This window comes from Fundulus heteroclitus, unplaced genomic scaffold (genome assembly GCF_011125445.2).
Source record: "Fundulus heteroclitus isolate FHET01 unplaced genomic scaffold, MU-UCD_Fhet_4.1 scaffold_45, whole genome shotgun sequence".
Lineage (NCBI taxonomy): Eukaryota > Metazoa > Chordata > Actinopteri > Cyprinodontiformes > Fundulidae > Fundulus > Fundulus heteroclitus.
Window position 1 is genome coordinate 2108108 of NW_023396868.1, and position 18597 is coordinate 2126704.

At 42.6% G+C, this 18597-nt stretch overlaps 1 protein-coding gene across 2 annotated transcripts in view; it reads right to left on the reverse strand.

Annotated features, from left to right (window-relative positions):
• Positions 1-638: 638 nt before the first annotated feature.
• Positions 639-18597, reverse strand: part of ctns (cystinosin, lysosomal cystine transporter) — a 52039-nt gene continuing 34080 nt past the window's right edge. For both annotated transcript variants that reach the window (XM_036131674.1, XM_036131673.1), the window contains 4 exons: positions 11693-11812; positions 11390-11560; positions 11128-11245; positions 639-1145 (listed from right to left, as the gene is read on the reverse strand). In XM_036131674.1, the coding sequence (XP_035987567.1) occupies positions 997-1145; positions 11128-11245; positions 11390-11560; positions 11693-11812 (558 nt within the window). In that variant the 3' untranslated portion in view covers positions 639-996. The remainder of the gene's footprint in view (positions 1146-11127; positions 11246-11389; positions 11561-11692; positions 11813-18597) is intronic.

An 18597-nucleotide genomic window follows, 5' to 3' on the forward strand; every position in this document is an offset into this window, starting at 1 on the left:
AAGCCTCTGTTTTGTCTGGTGGTGGTGACAGGGTATCCGACTGCAGTGAATCACTTCGTGGTAAAGCTGGTTGTCTGAGTAGCGAGCAACCGCCTGGCTCAAAAGGGGGAAATCCTTGTTAACCCTGGCCTGGTATGCACTTTACATGGGCTCCAATGGACTGCGCTCAGCTTGTGGTGTGGGGGACCTCTGCACGGCCTTCCTGGCGTGGTTGCGTTCGTTCTGTGGAGGGCCTGTGCGGTTTGAAGGGCGGCTTCAGATCAGCTTTTCTCTTGTAAAACCTAAGGAAAAAGTTACAAGCAGCCTTTTTCCATGGCAGTCGGCTGGAGAGGTTCCGATGTGTAACAGCAGGCTGTATTTAGCTGCAATTCTGGACTGCGCCCATGTTTGCCGGTCTCGCCAATGTGGATGCTTTCAGTCGACGAACAAAGAGAAAGATGAACCCAAGGGGGCTAGGTAGATATGTTGGCACCTCCTGCTGTGATGGGCAGCCCCCTGGGGGCCTGCAAAAGTCTCACATTTCAGTGCCTTTAAACTGATTTTATTCCACATGGCAATTGCACAACACTTCTGTTAATAGTGTGTTTAACAAGCTCTTTTGTTTCCTACAGAGAAGTCGTGAAGAAGTGTAAAAAGGACAACTTTTTCCACTTTGTTTAATGAAAATATATAACAGCATATTGAATGTAATCAAACATATGTGAGAACACAATTGGAGAATATTATTTACATATCAAAATTACAGACTAAGGTGTTGTGTTAAATAAAAATATTTTTTTATCTGTTATGCAAGGACACACATCAAATGAGGGATTTCCCTGAGGTTGTTCAAGAACCAACATGGAAGTCTGATGAGTTAAATCAGAGACATAATAGTTTTTAACATTTCTGCTGGAACTAATGATGCATTTAAAGAACTAAAATTTTTTTCTAGTAGATTGAATCCCTCTTCTGTGATTGAGCTAGGCTGCCTTAGGTTGTAGCGGTGTATTTAGATCAGTCATCTTGTTGCTCTAGAATGGCTTCATACTGTTGTGGCTGTCTGTAGAGGCAATAATGCTGAGTCATGAAGACGATGTCAAACGCCACAGAGAACAGGCCCAGACCAAACTTAGTGGGATCACCAAACACCAGCTTCCACTCATCTTGGGAGAGACAAACACAACAAAAAACATGAACAATGTGGTGCTCCAGATAAAAATGATTTCATACCACTTAAATAGAGTCATACTATTCAGTTCCAATTTTTAGAATAGATTGTTACAAAACTGATTCTCCCAAAAGTTAAAAAGTTTGTATGAAATAAATCAGCTCATAAAATGTAGTTTGTAGTCTTTTAACTTAGCTTGAGAGCTCTATGAGGTATAGCTATATACTTGTACTATGGCTGAATGAAATATTGAACACTACAACCATAAAAATGTAGTTAAATAAGCAGATAACACATGAAGGGTTTTTCTTTGAAATGGTTGTTTATAATTTTTTTGAATAAAACATAAGTTTGTTTTTCCTTCCACAAACTGGAGTTTTTCCTTACAGTAGCACCTTTATGCAAACTGAATATCAGGTGGCTCCACTCATTGTGACAAAGTCAGATTGTTTTTCCTAAGACTGGTTCACAGGGCAAGATTTAAAAAATTGTGGGCCGATTTTCAAAGCCTGAAAGACACCACACATAATGTAAAAAAAATTATAGGTATAAAAGGTTTTCTTGTTGTGTGTGCTGTCAGGTCAAACTGCAAGCACAACACACCACACACGAACAAACATTTGGGTGTCAGATAGGAAATCTTGCAAAACCTCAAGGTTAAACAGGAATTCAGAGGAAATAATGGTGATAGTTTATATACCATTTTTCACAGAAATAATATTTAAAAAGGAGTTGGTTAAAAGAGTGGAGACAGCGCAAAATTGGCTTCACGTTTGCTGCACTATGACATGGAAGTGATTTATGGTCCCCCCCCCCCCCGGGGTTTCCCTTACTTCACTTTATGATTGGCTACATGTCACATTCAACATGATGCATGCTTGTTTGTCCTTGGGAAGCATCCTATACACTACGATATCTGGGCAAGACGATCCAACATGTTGAATATTCCCGATTTGAGGTCGGAGTGGTCCCGGCAGGAATATCTCTTAAGATTATTTTAAGAGACACCACAATAGTCGGAGGGGGAAGATCGGGGCAAAAATCGGTTTAATTACAGGGTTCCCACGGGTCCTTGAAATCCTTGAAAGTTTGTGAATCTGAAAAAATAAATTCAAGGCCCTTGAAAGTTCTTGAAAACAGCCAAAAAAACACCTTGTCCTTGAAAGTCCTTGAATTTTGTTGTGGGGTTGAAAGTTCACACGGATGACGACTTGTGTCATTATTTTACTACCACACGATCTTTTAAAATTATGTTGATTCCGCAGACTTTTAATTTGCAAAAGTACGTTTGCTCTTGGTAGTTGGTAGGCTACGGTTTAGGCCTACGTGCGTCTAATAGGTTACATTCACGCAGTGTTGCCAACTCGGCGACTTTTCAGACCCCTCCAGCGACTCTTATTCAAAAAAGCGACTAGCGACAAATCTAGCCACTTTTGGAGACTCTTACGTGAAAGCACGTATCGTTCATACTCTTGTCCTCCAGTGGCAGGTACTGCCGTGGGGCGCCTCCCCCGTCCCAACCACGTTCTCCCGCTACCGCAGGAGTCCCTCTCAGCGCTGCAGTCAGAGCCACAGCATATTTACCCTAGCATCCAGACTGCAAATGAAGCACGCATGCGCCAGGATTGACGCCGCAGGTTGATCATAAATAACTGAATTTGAAATATTTGATCTTAAATAAATAACGGCATTTGATTCACAAAGCCACATGTTCATGTTTTACCGTGATTTGTAGGCTCCTTAGTGGACCACAAGAGAAAAAAGAAAATTTGAAAAGAAAAAATTTGTAACTCTGCCATAGTGTCTCTTTATGGTTCATTTTGCCGGTCTCAAACCTGGGTAAAGGAGGAGGGTTAGTAAAATGCACTGAAATTGTGTCTTTAACAAAGGTAACAAAAGCCTGAGAATGATTTAAATATATCTCTGAGCAGCTTTCTGGCAACTGTGGCACTTTAAACAGAAGTTAAAAACTAGCTTAATCAAAGATGAAAGTAAGGGAAACAAATTGATATAATTCTGAACATCTCAATGCTGCACTTTTTTCCATAAAATTCCATGAAACGGTAGGCTAATGTACATCTTATATGTAATGTAGTATGGCATAGTCATGTATTGTGGATATATATGTAGGCTATGAATATGATCAATATCAATGTAGGCAATGTAGGCTATAAATTAAGTCCACTTTCTTGCATTGCTTCTGTCTTTTATTGAATTTGCATTGTATTAAAATATGATAACCTGTTCAGCGGTCACAGTAGGTAAATGCCGCCACGTGTGGTCCTTGAATTTGAGAAAATTGGTCCTGGAAAGTCCTTGAAAGGTCCTTGAATTTGATGTTCACCAAGGTGTGGGAACCCTGTAATTATCTTGCCATGTGAACCAGCCTTTACATACTGTCAGCAGATTCACATTAGGTGGTGGTGAGTTCATTTACAGCAGAAGGATGACATTGTTATCGAGCTTGTAACAATGCAGTTCATATCTGTGTCAAATAATGAGAGTTTGCCTATACCTACTAATATGCCTGTGCAAAATTCTCAGTTATCCCGGTCTTGGCAACAGCAAACAGGCTTAAGTTGGAGGCAACTGGACTTTCGCTCAGTTTTTCTGACGTTTCAACACCTACAACAGTCTGTCAGTTCTGGCGCCTCGCACTTAAACAACCTGTGGTTGGAGCGTTGCTGATTTTAAGCACGTGGAGGCCCATCCTCCTAGGCCATTCCAGGTCAGATTCAAATCGAGGCAAGGCAGGTGTATTTGTATAGCACATTTCAGCAACAAGACAATTCAAAGTGCTGTACATGAACAGAACATGAGAGGAAAAAACATTGCAGAGGAAAGTACTTTACAGTGGAACAGTAGCAGCAGGTTAAGATATAAGACAAACTGAACTACAAACTAAAACATTAACATTTAAAGGCAACTCTAAACAAATAGTTTTTTAACCTTGATTTAAAGGAACTCAAGGTTTCAGCACTTTTGCTGTTGAATAAAAACAAAACTGAAGTAAGAATTTTTTTGGACCAATGGAAGAGCAACCAAGGGTTAGCACACAGCTTCAGTTACTTCAGCTAATAACCACTGATCAGGCCCAAAATTTGATCTAAAGACAATTACAATGTCAGCCTATCACCTTAAGAACATTTCAAGGATCAATTCATGTATTTATTTAGTTATTTGGGACAGTGAACTTTAATGAACATTCACATACTTTTGTACAGACTGTAAATGAGACATAGTTGCTAATTTTCATCTGTAGTCCCGAGGCATTAAAGGACTAACATCTCAGCAGGATCTCAAAAAACGAATCCATGTATTCATCTTTAGTCACTACAGGACTTTGAATAGTCTTGCTACTGAAATGTGATATACATTATTGCCCTCATAATTCATTTGGTGTAATGTATGTATATAAAGCGTTACCTTTTTATGTATCTCCATTAGATTATTCTCAAACCCATAAGGCACACAGGCTGAGCTGAGAAAACTGTTTAAAGTTTTCCATATGTTCACAATCACTCAAAGACAAGAAATAGAGGAAAACTACTTTGGTTATTAACATGATGTAGAGGCAACGGGCAGTCCTCCTGTAGTTATGTAAACAGTGTGAAGCAAAAGAGAGCAATCAGTAGTGGGAATCCAAACTAACTACTGATGGCGATATGGAGGCTCAATCCGAATACACTTAATAATAGCTTCTAGCTTTTAGCCTCTGCTCCTGTCCCTTGAACTTTAACGGGGTCAACAATAAGAACTCTGTCGTGGGAAGGAAAGGAGCTTTAGGCTGCTGTGCCGGATTCAGACAGCCTTTAACTCTGACATCATTGCATGACGGAAACACACATGGATGATGCAAGTCAGATCTGGGCCTACAACCTTACAAAAATGAACTGTAAAGTGCCCACTCTCTGGGCATTTTCGTTGATTTCAGTGAGGGGGTTGTGCTGATACGTCATGTCACGCAACGGACTGTGGGATACCTTAAGGGTTCTTAGCGCTGGTAAGGGACGTTGCAGGGTTCCTAGGCAAAACTAGCTGCGGGAGGGCTACCTCCTTCTTTACTGACTGCACTATTCGGACAGGACTTATCATGGCAACCGCTGACGCACTTCCGCTTTAGCTAAAGAGCCCTTGCTCTATAAAGGTATTTGGATTGAGCTGAAGTCTCTTGAAGTGTTCAGGCTTTCCAACCAATAGCGTACCGCGCACGTGACGTCACCGTCTCAAGAGCAACGCCCCTTTTGCCGCTTAGGTAGGGCAAACAGGTAGAGAACGCACGTAGCAACCATCTATTACACGGGCAACAGAAACAGCGATATGACCGACTTTGCAGCCATTAAACTTTCCCAAGACGATGTTCCAGGCGCACGGTTTACTGGTCACACTGTCGAAGAACACACCAAACTTCAGCTCAAACGATGGCTTGAGGTTCGAGGGCTTAAAAAGACCGGAAAACGGGCAGAGTTGATCGAACGGTAAGCTTTGTTTTTTTTTCCTGCGCGGCGTTCATGGCGTCATCGGCAGTTTTTTTTTGTTTGTAATCACCGTCCAGGAATGGGTATATGTTTAATGTTTGTCTCATTTGAAATGTTTTTGAGTAGGCTATCCTGGTAGCAGGGTATCATGTTAGCGCCTGCTACTATGATAGCCTATATGCTATCATGGTAGCAGGCGCTTCATTATTAACATGTCGGCCACCAAAATACTCTTACCTGTTCACTACTTGATGTCGCTGGAATTGGGTCAGGATGTTCTTCGGTTGTGCCCTTTCCTCCGACAAAATGCTTGCTACATATGTAGGCCGACCGCCCCGGTGTACCCAGCGCACACATTTCTCCTTGACACTCTTGAATTTCGGGAAAGTAATGAAGAAAACATCCTTCATATGCGGCCGATCAGCGTACCTTGAGTCGCTGTTGCATGTTCCATAGCAATAATGTTTAAAAACCATGGTCTTAGATTTAGAAAAAGCAGTCGTTTTAACGAGTAAAACCTAGGCTAACGCACGTCTCTTACAGCGAAACAGTGGCGGACTATGCAAGTTTGCCCTACTGCGTACCACGTGATGTGACGTCATTGTGACGTTACGTTTCTAAAAATAGCTCGCTCGCGGTACGCTATTGCTCAACTCTTGTGTTGAGCCATCAGGCTGATGGTTCAACTTGCTCTACTGTGCCATCAAGTGGACAATAAATATATAACAGGCCGATGATCATTTGAGGGTAGAGATGTTAATCGTCTTACATTACTTTGTAACTGTGCTTATAATGATGACCTTTGTTTAACCAGGTAAAGCATCATCGACTTAAAGACTCTATTCCAAGCAAAAACCAAAATATTGTAAACCTTAGGGGAGTACAGAACCCATGACTCTGCAGTGAAAGTGCCAAAGCTTCACCGGTAAACATCTAGTCATACCAGTCACAACTAGTTGATAAAATGTGCTTCAACCGGGCACATTGAGTTAGAAGTAACCTCTCACGCAAGCTGAATTCTCGTGGTATTTGTGCGTTCACAAACACACGAGAATCCATCTTGTCCCTCCTCAACAGTTAGGGATCCAAAATCAAACTAAACCATAACAGTTTAGGCCAATCACATTGCACTATTATGGTTTAAGGTGGGACATACAGATATGACGAAAGCAAGAGCTCCCGAGCCCATAGCCGGACCAAAAAAAAACATGGCAGCACAGGAGGTTGCACACGTAGCTGCTGATATCACATCTGTTTTGTAAGAATACACAATTTTATTTTTGAAAGAAGAAAAAGATGGCGCTGCGCAGGCAGCAGCCAGTCACATCGGCGGTATCCCTTCTTTTCCTACTTTCTCCTTTTTATTGTGTTTTCTGGATTGCTTGTATATTTGTGAATACCGGATCAGGTATTCTGATTCTAGATGCCCTGAAGAAATCAACTTTTGGGACTCTAGTGATTATATTTTTGTTACTTTCGGCACATTTCGATGCCGCAAGTGGAGATCCCTTTGTCCGCAACTCCGAGCGTCCCTTGATCTACACGAGGAACAAGCTCCTCGGACTACGTGACTCCTCGCGCTGCGGCCCCGTTCACCACCACGCTGAGAAACTATACATCCCCGCAGAAATACGGAGGAGGCTGAGAGGATGTCGGGGCGGGAGGACGAAGCGGAGGAAAGGTTATTTACCATCGATTGTCACTGGAAACGTTAGATCTTTACGGAACAAGACCGAGGAACTCACAGCACTAACCCGTTTCCAAAGTAAGTACAGAGACGCTAGCATTATGTGCTTCACGGAGACGTGGTTAGATGGATCTGTCCCGGACTCAGTGATCTCCCTGGACGGCTTTAAACTTATCCGCGCGGACAGAACTTTTGCGGGGAGCGGAAAAAAGAGAGGAGGAGGGCTGGCGGTGTTTGTGAATGAGAGATGGTGTAACGCGGCCCATGTTCACGTGAAGCAGCAGATATGCTGCTCGGATGTTGAACTTCTCGCAGTGAGCTTAAGACCTTATTACTTGCCGAGAGAGTTCGGCCACGTGATCATGCTCTGTGTTTAACATCCCTCCCTCCGCGGACGCCGCCGCCGCGTGTGAGCGGATCCACGCCGCTGTAAACAATCTGCAAACACAGCACCCCCGCGCTCTCCTGCTGATCACAGGGGATTTCAACCATGCCTCCCTCCGTTCCACCCTCCACACGCTCACCCAGTACGTCACGTGTAAAACAAGGGACAATAAAACGCTGGACCTTTTTTATGCTAACGTTAAGGACGCTTACACCTCGGCCCCCCTACCCCCTCTGGGACGCTCAGACCACAACCTTGTATATCTGCTCCCCCATTACATTCCACTGGTGAGGAGACAAAAGGCACAGAAGAAGTCAGTGAAAGTTTGGTCAGACGAAGCCAGTGAGAGACTGAAGGACTGTTTCAGAACCACAGACTGGAGCATGTTCCAAAGCTCTCATGGTGATGACATCAACAGCCTGACTGAATGCATCACTGACTACATGAACTTCTGTGTGGAGAGCATCGTGCCAACACGACGGCTACGATGCTTTCCAAACAACCCCCGCTGGGTGACCCCTGAGCTGAAAGTCCTCCTGAACCAGTAGAAGAGGGCTTTCTACTCAGGGGACAGAGAGGAGCAGCGTAGAGCTCAGCGGGAGCTCCAGTGGAGGATCAGGGCGGCAAAGAAGGATCATGGGAAGAAGATGGAGGAGCAGCTGGCACAGAACAACGTCAGGGATGTGTGGAGAGGTCTGAAGAACATCTCCGGCTTCGGGCAGAGGACCAGCAGGGCTGCAGATGGAGACACCAAGTCTGCAGATGAGTTGAACACATTCTTCACTCGGTTTGACTCCTCCCACACTGGCCCCCTCCCTGCCATCAACTCTCTACACGTCTCCAACCACCAGCCCTCCAGAGACCTACCCTCCCCCCACCGCCACTCCTATCAATGACTGACCCATCCACACCTTCAGCCCTACCTTCCTCCCCCCTCACAATCACACCAATGCAGGTGAGAGGTCAGCTGATGAGGCTGAAACAAAGGAAAGCCTCAGGACCGGACGGCATCCCCCCCAGGCTGCTGAGGACCTGTGCAGATGAGCTCTGTGAGGTCCTCAGCTACATCTACAACCTGAGCCTCAGCCTCGGGGTGGTGCCCACCCTGTGGAAGACCTCCTGTGTGGTACCGGTTCCCAAAACGCCGCACGCCAGGGAACCGGCAGACTTCAGACCAGTCTCCTTGACCTCATCCTAGCTCACCTGCGCACCGTGGTCAGCCCCACCCTGGACCCGCTGCAGTTTGCCTACCGGCCCAACATCGGAGTAGAGGATGCCATCATCTACCTGCTGCAGCGGGCGCTCACCCACCTGGAGACCACCGGGAGCGCTGTGAGAGTCATGTTCTTTGACTTCTCCAGCGCTTTCAACACCATCAGACCGGTGCTGCTGAGGGGGAAGCTGGAGGATGCTGGGGTGGACAAACATCTAGCTGACTGGACCATGGACTACCTCACTGACCGCCCTCAGTACGTGCGGCTGCACGGCTGTCAGTCAGACGTGGCACTCTGCAGCACCGGGGCCCCCCAGGGCACCGTTCTGTCTCCGTTTCTCTTCACCCTTTACACCTCGGACTTCACCTACAACACGGACAGCTGCCACCTTCAGAAGTTCTCTGACGACTCGGCCATTGTGGGCTGTGTGTCTGAAGGGAACGAGCTGGAGTACCGGTCGGTCATCATGGACTTTGTGGACTGGTGTGAGGAAAACTATCTGTGCTTAAACACCAGTAAGACCAAGGAGATGGTGATCGACTTCAGGAGAAGACCCCCACCTCACTCACCTGTGAACATCCAGGGGCAGGACATAGAAACTGTGGAGAGTTTCAAATACCTGGGTGTTCACGTCAACAATAAGCTGGACTGGACTCACAACACCGATGCCCTGTATAAGAAGGGCCAGAGCCGGCTCCACCTCCTGAGGAGGCTGAGGTCCTTTGGAGTGAGCCGGCCTCTGCTAAAAACCTTCTATGACTCTGTGGTGGCCTCAGCCCTCCTCTACGCTGTCGTCTGCTGGGCCCCTGGCAGCACAGAGCGGGACAGAAAGAGGCTGAACAAGCTGGTGAGGAAGGCCACTTCTGTCCTGGGCTGCACTCTGGACTCTGTGGAGGAAGTAGCTGAGAGGAGGGTGTTGTCCAAGTTCACATCCATCATGGACAACACCTTTCACCCCCTGCACCAGACTGTAGAGGAGCTGAGCAGCTCCTTTAGTGACAGGCTTAGACATCCTGTCTGTAAAAAGGAGCGCTACCGCAGGTCATTTATTCCTGCTGCTATCAGACTTTACAATGCTGCACTGTAACTGTGACCATAATGGTAATAATTAATGTGCAATAACCAAGGTGCAATAATCTATTTAATACACTGTCCCACAACCCGTGCAATAATCCTGATGTAGTGACTTCTGCTGCTATCACCACCTGAACATAAGTCAGCCCACATGTATGTATGTATGTATGTATGTATGTATGTATGTACAAATGTATATAATGTATATGCACGTGTATACGCGTAGGTACGTATGTATGTAGGCGCATAGATATATGTATATATTTAAGTATATAGATATGTTTATATATATGTATATATATAGACCACTAAGAATGTAAATGAGAAATTTACATTCCTATTTCCTTTTTTGTATTTTTTTTGGTATTCTTTTTGACCCACTGTATATATGAAGACTCACTGTATATAACTGAATGCACCTTCCCTACTCTGCACCTTCTTGTATGAGCCGATGTGACGAGTGAATTTCTCCATTGTGAGATCAATAAAGACTTATCTTAAAAGCAAGAAGTGACTTGACCAGCGTAACTTGTTGTGGTTTCTCATGGCGCCTGCTGCTTACAATATTTTCATGTGATACCATGATTGACTAAACCAAACTTTGCTTGGCGGGCACTAGGTGTTGCTTCATCCAATCAGATCAGAAAGTTCTGCTGAATGTCCCTCTTTCCCTTAACAGACTTGATAGCAGTAGTCCCTCATTGATAATGTGCAGAACGCAGAGTGCTACACATTATCTATCTGGCTTGCCACTTACCAGGTTAAGTCAAAAGAGCAATAGCAAGTTTATATAAGTTCAGATAGGCATTGTGTTGGTACAGATAAGTCTGTTTCAACACTTTTCTTTCTTGCTGATTTCAAAGCTAAGAAAGACACTTAAATATAATGCAAATGAAGCCAAGACAATAAGATGCGATGGAGGAATTGCCCCTTTAAATCTTGTGCAACCTGGTGAACCAGCAGCTCAGTTCATGAATCAGTCACATGGTATGGCCGCCTCTCAGGGCTTCAAACGTCACCATTTACATCATTGACACAAGCATGTTTTTCGCAAAAAAAAAAAAAAAAAAAAAATCGCCCAGTATTACTCAACATACTATGCAAAGAATTGGCTCACTGGATACATCCCTGATATTTACCGTTGTTGTAGGACTGAATGATCATCTGTAGGATACTGAAGACCCCACCAGTGAAGTCCAGCAGGACATTGCCGATGCTCCAGCCCTTAGTGCTTTGTCTCCTGTAGTTCATATATGCCTGGAAACCGGCATAAAAAATCCTGTCCATTAATAATTACACACTACAAAAGGTTTTTCCATAGTTGAATATAACGGAAACCATAGAACAGGACTATAAACAAAAAGCATTTTGTGGTTTGTTGTTGTAATTTCTATAGCTTACCTGTGGCACATATTTGATCAGTGTGACAGCTAGTTTAATGTAGGAGAAGTAGTAGAGGTACTCCAGCCAGGTAATCTTTTGGGCTACAGCAACAAATAGGCTGATTAAAGCAAAGGTCCAACCAATGAGTAACAAAAGTCTGGCTGTCCATGACACCGTCTGACCCCCCCTCTGGAAAAGACAGCCACAGAACACTGTAAAGTCTTCAGAAGAACATGGTATCTCCTTATTTTTTAAAAGCCTCAATAGCCTGTCCAATTTTATCATCTGCTGTATAAAACTTTCCACACTGTTGTCGTATACCTCATACAGAGCAGCCTGGCTGACGTAGATCACACAGAACAGGAGTGCATGAAGACTGAAGAAAACATCATTAGCATTGACAGGGTTAATCCCGCTGGGGTTTTTCTGAAGGAACTCTTCCTACAGAGAAAAACAGAAGGTGAAAAGTAAAGGCAGTACATTCAGAAGAAAAACATTACTTTCTAAAGCTCTAATAAGTTCTGAGACGGTAGCATCCGTCAGTCCAGATATTTAGCTATTGCTGGCTTATGGTGAGTGACAAGTGAGGTGACGCTAAATAAGCTCTTAGAAATTATACAGATCTGTCTTACAGAGACAATCTGTCCAGGTATCTCTTAGCAAGTTCTTTCACTTGTAGAGTGATTGACTTTGCTCCACACACCCAAATTTAAAGTTTTCCCACCTTTAAGATATATAGGTAAAAACAATTAAAGGAATATATTTTAGTTGGAGTTTTATATCAAGGCAATTAAACTTCTGGAATATTGATCTGGTCAGTTAATATTTTAATAACTTTTGAGTTTAATTTAACTGAGTTCTCCAGCCCCAAAAGAGGGTTTTATTATAGTAGATCTTTATCAGATAATGCTGTATCGAACTTTAATGAGTCTGTTCCCCTTTTAATATCGTCAGTATTGCAGAAATACCCTACAGATAGCAGCAATGCTGTTTCTTCCTATTTACAAATAGACGCCTTTGTTAACGGTGTGACTTCCTCATTGCGTTCTATATTAGACAGTGTAGCTCTCTTAAAAAAGAAGGTGGTTATCCACAGGAAGCTGGCTCCCAGGTTTAATTTAGAGCTGCGTTATTTGAAGCACAATGTTAGGAAATTGGAGAGAAAATGGCGCTCTACACACCAAGAGGAATCCTACCTAATCTGGAAAAACAGTCTACTGTTGTATAAAAAGACCCTTCACAGAGTTAGAGCAGCATATTTTTCATCAATTGAGGAGAATAAAAACAATCCTAGATTTCTCTTCAGTACAGTTGCCAAACTTACCCAGAGTCATAGCTCCGTTGATCCATCCATTCCCTTAGCTCTTAGCAGTAATGACTTTATGGGATTTTTCATAAATAAAATTGATTCCATTAAAAATAAAATAATTGGCACCCTCCCAAACATGATTACCTCGTCCTCAGTAAGTAAGGCAGCATTGGAGGAATCTTTAGAACCTGCGCAGTGTCTGCACTGTTTAGAAGCAGTAGAGCTTTCTGGGCTATCTACAATTTTAGCTTCATCTAAAACTTCTACCTGTATGTTAGACCCAATCCCAACCAAGTTGTTTGAGGAGGTATTCCCTTTGATCAGTGGCCCTATTTTAGACATGATTAATCTATCCTTAGTACATGGATATGTATCACAGGCTTTTAAAGTAGCCTTTATTATATATATATATATATATATATATATAGTAAATTACAGACCTATATCTAATCTTCTTTTCTTATCTAAAATTCTTGAGAAAGTAGTTGCTAATCAACTATGTGAACATTTAAAAAGTAATGACCTATTTAAAGAGTTTCAGTCAGGCCTCAGAACTCATCATAGCACTAAAAAAGCTCTGGTGAAGGTCACTAATGATATTCTCATGGCCTCAGATAATGGACTTGTGTCTGTACAAATGCAGCACTGTACAGTGCTGCATTTGATACAGCTGATCACAATATTCTCCTACAAAGACTTGAACATACTGTAGGGACTAAGTGGAAAACATTAGGCTGGTTTAAATCTTATCTGTCTGACAGATTCCAGTTTGTTCATGTTAATAATAAATCTTCTTTAAACTCTAGGGTCACCTGTGGAGTACCACAGGGTTCAGTCCTTGAACCAATTCTCTTTATTATATATATGCTTCCGATTGGCAAAATTATTAGACAGCATGGGATTAATTTCCACTGTTATGCTGATGACACTCAGCTATATTTATCCATAAATCCTGATGAATCCAATCAGTTACTTCGACTACAGGCATGTCTTAATGACATCAAAAGCTGGATGACTTTAAATTTCCTGCACTTAAATTCTGATAAGACAGAAGTTGTAATCTTTGGACCAGAGTCCTCAAAAAATAAACTTCTTAATCAATCACTTAATCTGAATTGGCCTCTGGTAATAAAGTAAAAAATCTTGGTGTTGTTTTCGACCAAGACATATAATTTAAATCCCATATTAACCAGGTTTCCAGAGTTTCCTCTTTGCACCTCCGGAAGATTGCCAAAATTAGAAACATTCTGTCCAGGGGTGATGCTGAAAAACTAGTCCATGCATTTGTTACTTCAAGGCTGGACGATTGTAATTCTTTACTATCAGGAAGTCCACAAAATGCAGTTCAAAGCCTTCAGCTGATCCAAAATGCTGCAGCAAGAGTTCTGATGAAAATCAACAAGAGGGATCATATTTCTCCAATTTTAGCTTCCCTTAACTGGCTTCCTGTTAAATCAAGAATAAAATTTAAAATTCTTCTTCTAACTTATAAAGCCCTTAATAATCCAGCTCCATCATATATCAGAGCTCTGATTACCCCGTATGTTCCTAACAGAGCACTTCGTTCTCAGACTGCAGGTCTGCTGGTGGTTCCTAGAGTCTCTAAAAGTAGAATGGGAGGCAGATCCTTTAGCTATCAGGCTCCTCTCCTGTGGAACCAACTCCCAGTTTTGGTCCATGAGGCAGACACCCCGTCTACTTTTAAGACTAATCCTAAAACTTTCCTTTTTGACAAAGCTTCTAGTCAGAGTGGCTCAGATTACCCTGAGCTATCTCTATTTTTATGCTGCTATAGGCTTAGGCTACTGGAGGACATCAGGGTCTATTTTTCTCACTCTACTGAGTTCTACTGTTCTCCAGTTTGCATTGCTTGTTGTCATTTCTGCTTCTAACTTTTTCTTCTCTCTCTCTTTTTTCTTCATAGTAGGTACACCTGGTCTTGCGTTCTGTTAGCTGTGGCATCATCCAGGAACGACAGATCACCCGCTATTACCATCTAATGTCTCTGCTCTGCCTTCTCTAACCCCCAGTCGGTCGAGCCCGGTTCTGCTGGAGGTTTTCCTTCCCGTTAATGGGGAGTTTTTCTTTCCACTGCCGGTTAATGCTTGCTCAGTTTGAGGGATTGCTGCAAAGCCATGGACAATGCAGACGACTCTCCCTGTTGCTCTACACTTTTTCAGGAGGAGTGAATGCTGCTTGTCAAGACTTTGATGCAATCAACTGGGTTCCCTTAGATAGGAATTTTTTTGACCAATCTGTATAATCTGACCTAATCTATATAATCTGATAGAATTTGACTTTGTTAAGTGCCTTGAGAAGACATGTTTTATGAATTGGCACTATATAAATAAAATTTTATTTAATAGAGGGAGTTGTTAATCAGTGTCAGCCATTCATGTGTTAATCACATACACAACTGGTGCACTAAAGGGGCAACGATGAGACAAACCCCAAAACAGAAAAGGTTCGGCAGCTAGGGGCCACAGACATTTTTCCCTCCTCATTTAGTTTTGACTGGTTTTCAATAGCCTTGCATTTGGCCAAGGTCAGAGTCACTACTCGCAGCATGAGGCGATACATGGATCCTACAGAGGTTGTACACGCAGTCCAACTCCACCAGGATGGCACATCAATATGGCCCATTGCCAGAAGTTTTGCTTGTGTTTCAAGAGGAGAAACACAAGCAAGAGGAGATTTCAGGGTACAAGCAATTACTCTAGGAGAGCTGGACAGGGCCTGAGGTCTGAGGTCCTTAACCCATCAGCAGGACGGACCGGTATCGGCTCATTTCTGCAAGAAGGAACAGGGTAAGTACTGCCAGAGCCCTACAAAGTGACCTCCAGCAGGCCACTGGCGTGAATGCCTCTGACCAAACCATTAGAGCTAGACTTTTTGAGGGTGGCTTGGCGTAATCTAGTATGCCCTGTGCTCACTGCCCGGTATCATGGAACTGAAATGGCATTTGTCAGAGAATGCCAGAATTGGCAGGTTCGGGACTTGCGGCCTGTTCTTTTCACAAATGAAAGACGTTTCACTCTGTGCTCATAGGACAGACCTGAAAGGGTCTACAGAAGCTGCGGTGAACAATTGGCAAGGTGGTGGATCAGTGTTGGTCTGGGGAGGCATCTTCATGGACGGATGCACAGACTTGATAAATGATGAAATTCTTAGACCCATTATTATACCTGTCACTGGTGCAGTGAATCTTGGGTTCCTCCTGGTGATAATGCCTAGCCTCATGCAGCAAGAATATGCAGGCAGTTCCTGGAGGATGTAGAAATTGATACCACTCACTGTCTTCTCCAGTGCCCTGCTCTAAATCCAATAGAACAGCTATATAAGCAGGATATCATGTTTAGGTCCATTTCATACCACCAAGTTGCACGACAGCCTGTCCAGGAGCTCAGCGATGCCCTGGTCAGCATCTGAGAAGAGTTACCTAGAGACACAATCCATTGTCTCATATGGAGCATGCCCTAATGTTGTTAGGCATGCATACAAATATGTGGGGGCTGAATAAACTACTTAGAAATACTTTGAGTTGCCACAATGACAATTCGGCAAATTTGGACCAACCGGCAGCATCTGTTTTTCAGTTTTGCTTTATGTGTGACTTTGGTTTAAGCTCTCTGTGGGTTGCTAACTTTAAATAAATGGTTTGACATCCTTTTGTTCCTGACACATTACTCATTCCTTATCAGGGTGGACATCCAGGATATTTTCCCCCAATTTAGCTCAATATGCTTTCAAAGTATTTTTTCTTTCTTTCTAAGAAACCCAGAGGTTCTGTGCAACAACCCAAAGAAGCAGACGGATAAAAGAAACAAAAGGTGGAATGATTAAGGGCCAGGTTGCTCATAAAAGAACAATCTGACTGTATTTGAAACCCAGGCCTCAGTACAGGACTGCGCTCTGTGAAACTCTAGCATTTTGGGTTTTTTTTTTGATAAAGCCTATCCCTTAATGCTTTAGAAATATTTTTTTGTTTGTGTCTGTTTTTGTAACTGTCATACCCAAATCTCCCCCTTGTGGGACCATAAAGGAATTTCTTATCTCATAGATATCAATTTAATTTATTCATGTTATCTCTGACTTGGTTTCAGCACACCCCAGCTGTCTAAGCTTTTACCTGTGTGTTGTTTTACACCTCAGCCTCCTGCATCAGTACTTTTTTTTTTTACCGATATACGTTTTGAGATTTTTCATTTGAAAAAATACAAACATGTAGTTATCAAAACAAGTTCACTTTGTAACTGTTGCATGACAGTTGTTTTACTCAACATGGAGAAATATAAATAAGTAAATAAAATAAAAGTTCTTTAAAGGGGAAGTCCAGTCAACAAGGAAAAATCAGGGGATCATTAGCTATACCTAAAACTAATACATTCGTGGTTATTTTCATTTATTTAGCGTTATTCAATAAGAAAATAAAAAGCATAAATTGTCGTCTGGATCACTGTGTATGGGGGCAGCCATTATTGCCCGAATATGGGCAGTAATGGCCGCCTGACATCACATCCTGTGACGTAGAATCGCGGAGAGCCGAGGGCAGTTCTCCGCGCTTTACAAGGAAACTCAACAGGAGCTGTTATACACAGCTGCAATAAACAACAATTATTTTGGATTTCCAGAGGAGTTCACTATTGAAATTCACGACAGCTATTGTTGAAGCAACAGTGCTGACGTACATGGCACATCGGGTAAAAGTGGAAAAAACTGTTTTTTTCACCTTTCCGATTCATCATCCACCATGGGTTCTTTTGTTGGAATACCTACCTGAAGAGAGAGGATTTGTTTACCGACCAGAGCGGCGGAGGATACGACACACTTAGAAAGCATGCTCACTGTTGCAAAGCCCACTAATTTTATGCAACTTTCGTCTTATTTTTTCTAAAGTCGCCTGCAAATTTCATGAGTTGCGGGTCGCAGGTTTTTTTGGCCTTATTTCTGAAAGTGAAGTTGATTGTTTTGGCTCTAAACGCTGAAATATCCGTCCACCTCATAACGCTGCAGCTCATCCTGACAGGAGCAGAGAGTAAACTCAGAAGGAGCCGCTCTGCCCGTATTTTCTGCAGTTCACAGTTGCAATAACTGATGATAACTGCTGAAAGTAGATTAGGCGGTGCAGATCACCATTCTAAACAGAGATTGGTTCTAAAGATGAGTTTTATACTGTTCTTATAACATTGCAGAACCCAACCCAAAAACCGTACTTTAATGCTTATTTGTTGTCTTTTTATGTCTCTAAAATGTAAAATTAGTATTAATTTAAATGCTTAATACCATGTCTATCTTTGTTTAAGGGGTTAAAAAAATATATTTTGGCATGAAAACGGATATTTATTTACAAGGGGACAGATAGGGCATTGGGACTTGCTCTACAGCCGATACCGCACAGTGACCTAACAAACTGGGAGGTGGCAGTACTGTTCCTCACCAAGATGGCTGCCCCAATAAAAGGACCTTCAAATTAAAATTACTCTTAATTAAAAAAGCTTATCATTTATTGAACAGTATGTAAAATTGTATATTTTAAGTACTTTTAGCAGTTTGAATTCTGATTTTGACCGGACTTCTCCTTTAACACACACATAGCTTCTCAAGAACGGGGGTATTTAAGCAAATTACAAATTGGTCGGATATGGATATACATATCTACACAACATGGTGAACCGCAGGTTCCAATAAATCAAGACTCAATCAAATCTGCAGTCAGGTCTAAATTCTTAACAAAATTGATAAAACGTCCCCAAATTCTCTCAAAAAGGTACCGTTTGGATTTCCTAATATATGTTATTCTTTCTAATGGCAAGTTAGACAGCATCTGTTTTAACCATTGCGTGATACTAGGTCTACTGACATTTTTCCAGGCCAAAGCTATAACATTTTTTGCAGCCAACGAGCTTATATCTATAAA